This window comes from Protobothrops mucrosquamatus, unplaced genomic scaffold (assembly GCF_001527695.2).
Source record: "Protobothrops mucrosquamatus isolate PMUCROS unplaced genomic scaffold, P.Mucros_1.0 scaffold446, whole genome shotgun sequence".
NCBI lineage: Eukaryota > Metazoa > Chordata > Lepidosauria > Squamata > Viperidae > Protobothrops > Protobothrops mucrosquamatus.
Genome location: NW_015386769.1, coordinates 544,467 through 552,300, shown reverse-complemented (window position 1 = coordinate 552,300; position 7,834 = coordinate 544,467). Strand labels below are relative to the sequence as shown.

Sequence of the window (7,834 nt, the reverse complement as noted above, 5' to 3'; positions counted from 1 at the left end):
TTCAACATCTTCATCAACGATTTGGACGAGGGGATAGATGGGGAACTCATCAAATTTGCAGACGACACCAAGCTGGCAGGAATAGCCAACACTCCAGAAGACAGGCTTAAGATACAGAAGGATCTGGACAGACTTGAACACTGGGCACTATCTAACAAAATGAAATTCAATGGTGAAAAAAGCAAGGTTCTACATTTAGTCAAGAAAAACCAAATGCACAAGTACAGCATAGGTGGCACCTTGTTCAATAGTAGTAACTGTGAGAGGGACCTCGGAGTCCTAGTGGACAATCACCTAACTATGAGCCAGCAGTGTGCTGAAGCTGCCAAAAAGGCCAACACAGTGCTAGGCTGCATTAACAGAGGGATAGAATCAAGATCATGTGAAGTGTTAATACCACTTTACAGTGCCTTGGTAAGGCCACACTTGGAATACTGCATCCAGTTTTGGTCACCACGATGTAAAAAAGATGTTGAGACTCTAGAAAGAGTACAGAGAAGAGCAACAAAGATGATTAGGGGACTGGAGGCTAAAGCATATAAGGAACGGCTGCTGGAATTGGGTATGTCTAGTTTAATGAAGAGAAGTATGAGGGGGGACATGATAGCAGTGTTCCAATATCTCAGGGGCTGCCACAAAGGAGAGGGAGTCAAGCTATTTTCCAAAGCGCCTGGAGGCAGGGCAAGAAGCAACGGGTGGAAACTAATCAAGGAGAGAAGCAATCTAGAACTAAGGAGAAACTTCCTGACAGTTAGAACAATTAACCAGTGGAACAACCTGCCTCCAGAAGCTGTGAATGCTCCAACACTGGAAGTTTTTAAGAAGAGACTGGACAGCCATTTGTCCGAAATAGTATAGGGTTTCCTGCCTGAGCAGGGGGTTGGACTAGATGACCTTCAAGGTCCCTTCCAACTTTACTATTATTATTATTCCGAGTAATGAAGGGTAGGTTAATTATAACAACATCTTTTTACAAGGAATAGAACACTTTTTTTCACTCCAGAAAATCTGTAGTGAAATCTGCCTTTGCATTTACCATTATATTTTGGGGATTGTTTAGAAAGATGTATAAATGCTTAGTGTCATAATTCTTATCTAGTTATCTATCTAATCTGACATGGTCCCTAAATCCTACTTTGAATAAAGATATGTTTAAGAAAAAAGGAATATTTTGCAACATTAATTGCAAGTTATAAAATATTGCAAAGTTACAGGGGGTACCTGGGGATTTTCATGGGAAAATTCAATTACATAAATCAAAATGAAAAAGCAAATAAAACAATTTACTTTGGTAATGATTTGTTGCTGGGAACTTTGCACTTTGATATGGCCCAAGGGCTAATCAATAAAGATTTATAAATAAAACAATTTAAAGAGAGATGCTGAGCTCTCTTAAAATACATTTGTCTGGCCATATATGAAAAAACTAGGGGTTCCTGAAATGTATATAATGTACTAAATGAGCAATTATTAAATTAGCCATATTAAGTTGGAGCATGTAAAGAAATGCAGTTACTTCTTTGAAAGAACACAACCAATGTAAGATTGAGAAATTCAAGTTGAAATCATACTTCACAGAGCAAAATGGTACAATCTTTTGCATATATAAAAATAGTTTAAAAATGAACCAATTGACCAATCTATATTTATAGCCAATCTAAAAATTCTGAATCATATTATTAAAGAAAAAATGTTTTTTTAGCTAACGACTTCATGCAAACATGATAGCAACAGTCTCCAGATTAGGAATCTCCTAGAGTTCAGGAAACATTGTCTTTAGGTCTTACTACTGGATGTTGTTACTTTAAAAAATTCTGTCCATCTTTTAGTTATTTATTTTTAGCCAAGCAAGCTAATAAATTAACAGAAGTGTGTTCAGGAAGGGCTTTTTATCTACTTTTTAAAGAGTAAAGTAGAGAATTGGTGCTTATTATTATCTCTCTGTCTTTGAATTTCTACACATTTTATTTCATGTTGATGATGTAAGGAGGCTAATATTGATCCCCTCGAAGATCTTCCCCAATTTTTACATAAGTTCTCTAGCAGTGCCTTACAACATTTCAATACCACATTTCTAATCTAAATTAGATGTATTTTTGACAAAGTATGTTGGTCTTCCAAAGGTATGTCAGTCTTAAGACAAGTCTTCCAAAATTCAGGCCACTCAGTAGGTAACATTCATTAAACCAACTTAAAAGGTTTAAAGGTCAGCTAAGGCCGGCAAAAGGAATGAAAGTATCATGTATGTATTTAAAAAAGGTTCTGCATTCAAAGAATCACTAGATTGGACCATTTTTTTATAATTTGGGAAAATGATACATATTTTATTTCAGAAAAGAAAGAAGAGGAAACTGTAAAAGTATTTCCATGGCATATGGCTACTTGAAAACCTTTACTGAAAACATCTGCAATTATTGAGTCATTTACTCAAAGTGATTGTTCAAAATCAGCCATATCTATATTGTAAAAGAATGTATAGATAATCTTGGGGGGAAAATCTGTTTTCACTTTGTCATTATGAGTGCAGATAAATGAGGGGGGGAAAGAATTTCAACAACTGTAGAATCAGACTGCAGCATAACAAAATTGACAAAAGTGAAGGGGGTCTGAATACTTTCTGAATGCACTGTATAGTGCAGATTAGTATAAGATAGTGCATTGCACAGATATAGAAGGAAGTGTGAGAAAGAAATAATCCTGCCCTGCTTTTTGTTTATTATAAGATAAGACAGAGAGATACTTGGACAGGCTTTCAAGTTTTATATCAGCCTTTCAAGACAGGCCAGATCAAGAAACAGGCAGCACAGGGATTCCAGGAATACTGTTTTATTTTGGTAGGGTATGACCAAGTTTTTAAAGTCTATTAGTTTTTCTCTGTCTCATCTTATACTAAGCAAAATCAGGACAAGATTATTTTGAGTTTCTTACTCATGCTTCCTTCTATCTCAAGTGTGTACTATTTGATCCAACTCTATTCACAGTGGCTTTTCCAAATGTTTCCAAAATTAAATTCCTCATTCGTTCATTCGTCATATGGCATATCATACACGGATGAGCAAGGTTAGTAAAACCTTGCTTAGATTTCCCCTAGAATAGTAAAACAGCATAAAATATAAATACTAAAAAGATCTATGTTCAAATACCAATGTCTAAGCCATCTAACCATAAAATTCCTTTATAAGTATTCATAAGGCTGTTATTGTCAACACTCATGAAATAATTTGATTTAGTCCAAAAGACAAAGCATCTTACCTTTTTTAAGATCCGGGTTCCATAAGTGAATATATAAAGAGAAAACGTAAATCTCCACCTGCAGGTAATATGAAATAGATAATCTTAATAATTTTGTGGCAGGAAGACTTGAGAATTCAAGATACAGAACAATGTAGAAATGTCCACAATAGTGTATTCTAAAGTGTCCATGCGTTGTATCAAACAGCACACTGATTATTATAAGCATGTATCAATCAACAAGACGAACCAAGTTTGTTTGGATCCCAACTAAATTCAGAATACAGGATTTCATTCTCCAATAAAGCACTGTTTCATAACCAAAATAAACTGCACTTAAATGAGATCAAGCAAATTCAACCAAAGTTTGTGTTTTCTGTTAACCAAGTGGCCTAAAACAGCCGATCTTAGGACAGTACGGTGTTTGTTAGAAGCCTTGGCCTTCAGCTCCCAGTTTTTATAAATCCCCATGGTCAAAGGCCACAAAAGTGGCAGAGGGGAATATGCCCCAAAAGCAAGTAACCAGGGGCAACAGGCCTCATATACTCCTATCTACCGTTTCACTGGCTAAGTTGCATTTGTTGTTCTGAGGGGGAATGGCAATTGAAAAACTAAGATTTTCTCTAATAAAAAAGAATTCTTGGAGTCAAGGTTCCATGTACACAAAGAAGGAAAGGGCAAGAGAAACCGTATACCATTTTTTTCACTCACAAGTACATTCACAAGAACATTAATTGACCAATTTTAAGAGAAATCATGAGTCACCTTGGTGCTATCCACAAGCAGAAGTTCCTTAGCTGATTTTGAAGCATCAATTTGTGGGTCTGGGGAATAGGTCAGTATTGACTAACTCTGTATAGTACTTGGGGGAGAGGGGAGGCAAGAAAGATCAGCATGGGATAACCTGCCTCATGTTAACAAAAGGGGAAAGTAGGAATATTAATAAGCTAGCATTTGGATGAACTGGAAGAGGCAAGAAAGTTTATTTTGTCCAGTTTAATAGAAATAAAATCTGGAGTGCACCACATGATCCTGAGCAGACTAATTCAACCTAATGTGTAGTTATTATAAGTGTAATTATTATAACCAACTTGCATTTTAGTTGTGACACCATCTTAAAGGCAAAAACAGAGGAACCTGCTTGTCATTCAAGGCATTGTTGTTTTTAATCACTGATGTTAATACATTTGCCCCCACAATAATCTTTATGACTGCAGTAATCTTTTCAAATCAATGCAAGCATGGTATTAAAGCAATTGGTTCATGTCATTTGGTGGATGCAAACCATACAGAATAAAACTCTTTGTTCAATATCAGTTTTGAATTCTAACGGTTACAGAGTCCATCTTTGTCCTTTCTTTAGTTTTCATTAAAAGATTTACAGACATAATAAGAACTACATTCAAGAAAAAAGCATAGTAAAGGTAATGCAAAAGGGAAAAAAAGAAAGGAAAAGAAGAGAGAAGGGGAAAAGGAGATAGAAAAATGAAAATACAGAACAGAACAGAAATGAAATAGAAAACATGAAAAATTATTTAAGAAGTGCCTTATATACACATATATACACACACAATTCTAATCAACCATCTAAATATCTAAATACTGTGTCCAATTCCGGAGTCCTCACTTAAAAAAAGATACAAGATTGAGCAAGTCTAGAGACGGGCAACAAAAATGGTACAAGATCTGAGGAACAAAACATAACAAGAGATTGGAGGAACTAAATATGTACAGCCCTAGATAACAGAAGGGAAATGGATGACATTATTGAAACCTTTAAATATATTAAGCTATGAATAAGATTTTAGAAGGCAGTATGTTCAACATTAAGCAAAAATCAAGAAGATGGGGGCATCAGCTCAAATTGACAGGAGAGAAGTTCAAAAATAATGTTAGAGAGAAAGAGTACTCAGAAAAAGTACAGGCAGTCCTCGACTTACAGCCACAACTGAGCCCCAAATGTCTGTTGCTAAGTGAGACATTTGTTAAGTGAGTTTTGCCCCATTTTACGACTTTTTCTTGCCACATTTGTTAAGTGAGTCACTGTAGTTGTTAAATTACTAGCATCGTTGTTAAGTGAATCTGTCTTCCCCATTGCTTTTGCTTGTCATAAATATGAATCAGCACTTAGACTTATATACCGCTTCACAGTGCTTTACATCCCTCTCTAAGTGGTTTACAGTATCATGATATTATGCCCAACAACCCATTTTACTGACCTCGGAAGGATAGAAGGCTGAGTCAACCTTGAGTCGGTCAGGATCGAACTGCCGAACTGGTGGCAGTTGACAGTCAGCAGAATTAGCCTGCAATACTGCATTCTAACCACTGCACCACCATGGCTCATACTTAATACTTCAACTAAGTATTAACCTGTAAAATCCTCTGTAACAATGCATCTATTTGGGACTTCCGGTGTGCAGGCGACCTCGTCGGACGCAGCCGACAGCTGCCTCCCGCCTGTTTTCGTGTAAAAGCCGTTTTGACAGCAAGCATCAGCTGTCAAACGGCTTGATACCTTTCCCCCGGGCATAAGGGGATCGGTGAGCCGCCCGGGGTAGGAGTTGAGTTCCCGAGTCGTCCTATGTGGACGATGTAGGTTAGAACTCCTCCGGAGCCCCGAGGATTCTCCGCGATCCAGGACGCCTTCGCTTCAGCGAAGCTAGAAGCCGCCGACACCGCTGCAACTTAAACTGAACTGTGAGTTATTATATGCAGACAAACCGACCCTGGAAGTTTGTTTCCTATTTTGGATTTTACCCTAACTTCGGATATTCTGATCTTCCCTATACTTGGAGTGGATTGAGTGAAAGTGAATTTAAAATGGCGATGGATTGATACTTTTCAGCAAGAAGAAGTGAAAGTGATTTGCATTTCCGGTCTGGAACTTTTGCTATTTTTAGCAACTCTACTATTCGTTGTGGATTAGTTGTTTAAAAGACTTTTATATTGATTGAAATTTCAAATTGTTAATATGGCTTTGAAAAGAGTGGCGCCCGCAACTTTAAAGTCAATTACATCTCCGACTTCTCAGTCGCCTCAACCAACTTCTAAGCCGGCTTCCCACCCGCCACCCCCGCCATCTTCTTCACCCCCACCGCCCTCTGGTAAAGAATTACAGGATTTAATGACTGAAAGTATTAAGCAATTGACAGAGATGATACAAAAGATGAATGTTAAAATGGAAAATAACTTTGATCAAGTAATACAACAACAACAAGAATTATTACAGAAACACGAAGGCTTTCGTATGAATGTGACAACTGCTTTTCAAGGCTTAGCTGAATATGTGGACGTGGTGGCAGAAAGGGTGGAGGAAAATGAACAGAAGGCTGAAGAGAGTGTGCAACGATTGGAACTTGTAGAGGAAAGTTTGGNAACGTGTTTTCAGGGTAAATTCCTGGGTGGCCCGTCAGAAAAATTTGCCAAGAGACGTGGTGGTTTATTTTACAAGGAAAGCGAGAAGAAATGAAATAATGCAGCTCTTCTATCAACAAAGATTTAAGATTTTAAATCAAGACATTATTCTTTTAAAAGAAATTCCAGCGAAAATACTCAAGGCGCGTCGAGATTATGCTTTTCTGGCGCAGGAACTTAAGAACAGGCAAATAATCTTCAGATGGGATATACCGGTGGGTATAATTGTAACAGTGGCTGGTAAGCGCTACAGAATTAATTCGATTAAAAAAGCGAACGACTTTATGGCGTCTGTGTTGCAAGTAGAGCGTCCACTTACAACCCAAAAGACTGATACAGTTGAGCATTTGATTGTGGACCTCCCTTCTACTTCCGGTGTTAAGGATGCAAATGGGCGTTTGAAAGATGATGCCAAAGAACAAAGGATGACCCGAGCAGCCCACAGACGTAAGGAAAAGGAACAACAACTGACAGCCCGCCCATCAGCTGATAGTTTGACATCTGCTACTTCGGAGCCAGTAGGTGGCGCTCGACCCAAGGTTTTTGCCAAGTCTTATGCTTCAAGTATTGCTATAGGACTGAAATCAGCTAATGACTAAAATTTCATCTTGGAATGTGGGAGGGCTTAACACACCCCACAAAAGACGTAAGGTTTTTCATTACTTAAGACATTTTAATAATGATATTACATGCCTACAAGAGACTCATATTGTGGTTAAAGACCAAAAATTATTGTTAAATTCCAAGCTTGGAGACTTGTTTGCTGCACCTGCCCTTAAAAAAAAAGCTGGGGTTGCATTATACATAAAGAAACATCTTTCACCTGTCTTAAAAGAAGCTGACAAAGAAGGAAGATTTTTATTTGTGGAAATAAATTTAAATGGAAGAAAGTGTTTAATAGTGGGGGTTTATGTCCCCAATCAACTGTCATCTCAAAAGCAATTTTATAGACAATTACACCAGAAAATTGTGGCTATGGATTATAATTCTTTGATTGTTATGGGAGACTGGAATGGGGTACCTGATACTTTAAAAGACAAAAAATCAACTTCTAGGGACGTGGCCCTTTCCAGACTCCCCAAATCTTTCTCTGCAATGATGGAAGATCTGGAATTGGTGGATGTTTGGAGATCACAACATATGAATGAACGTGATTTTACCTTTTTCTCTCATAGACATGAGTCTT

General features: G+C 37.5%; 1 protein-coding gene across 1 annotated transcript in view; it reads right to left on the bottom strand.

Moving 5' to 3' along the window:
• The window catches only part of CERS6 (ceramide synthase 6), a 106,892-nt gene that overhangs the window by 47,234 nt on the left and 51,824 nt on the right, over positions 1–7,834 (bottom strand). Inside the window, exon 4 of the mRNA XM_015816398.1 lies at positions 3,253–3,310. Within this exon, the coding sequence (XP_015671884.1) occupies positions 3,253–3,310 (58 nt within the window). The remainder of the gene's footprint in view (positions 1–3,252; positions 3,311–7,834) is intronic.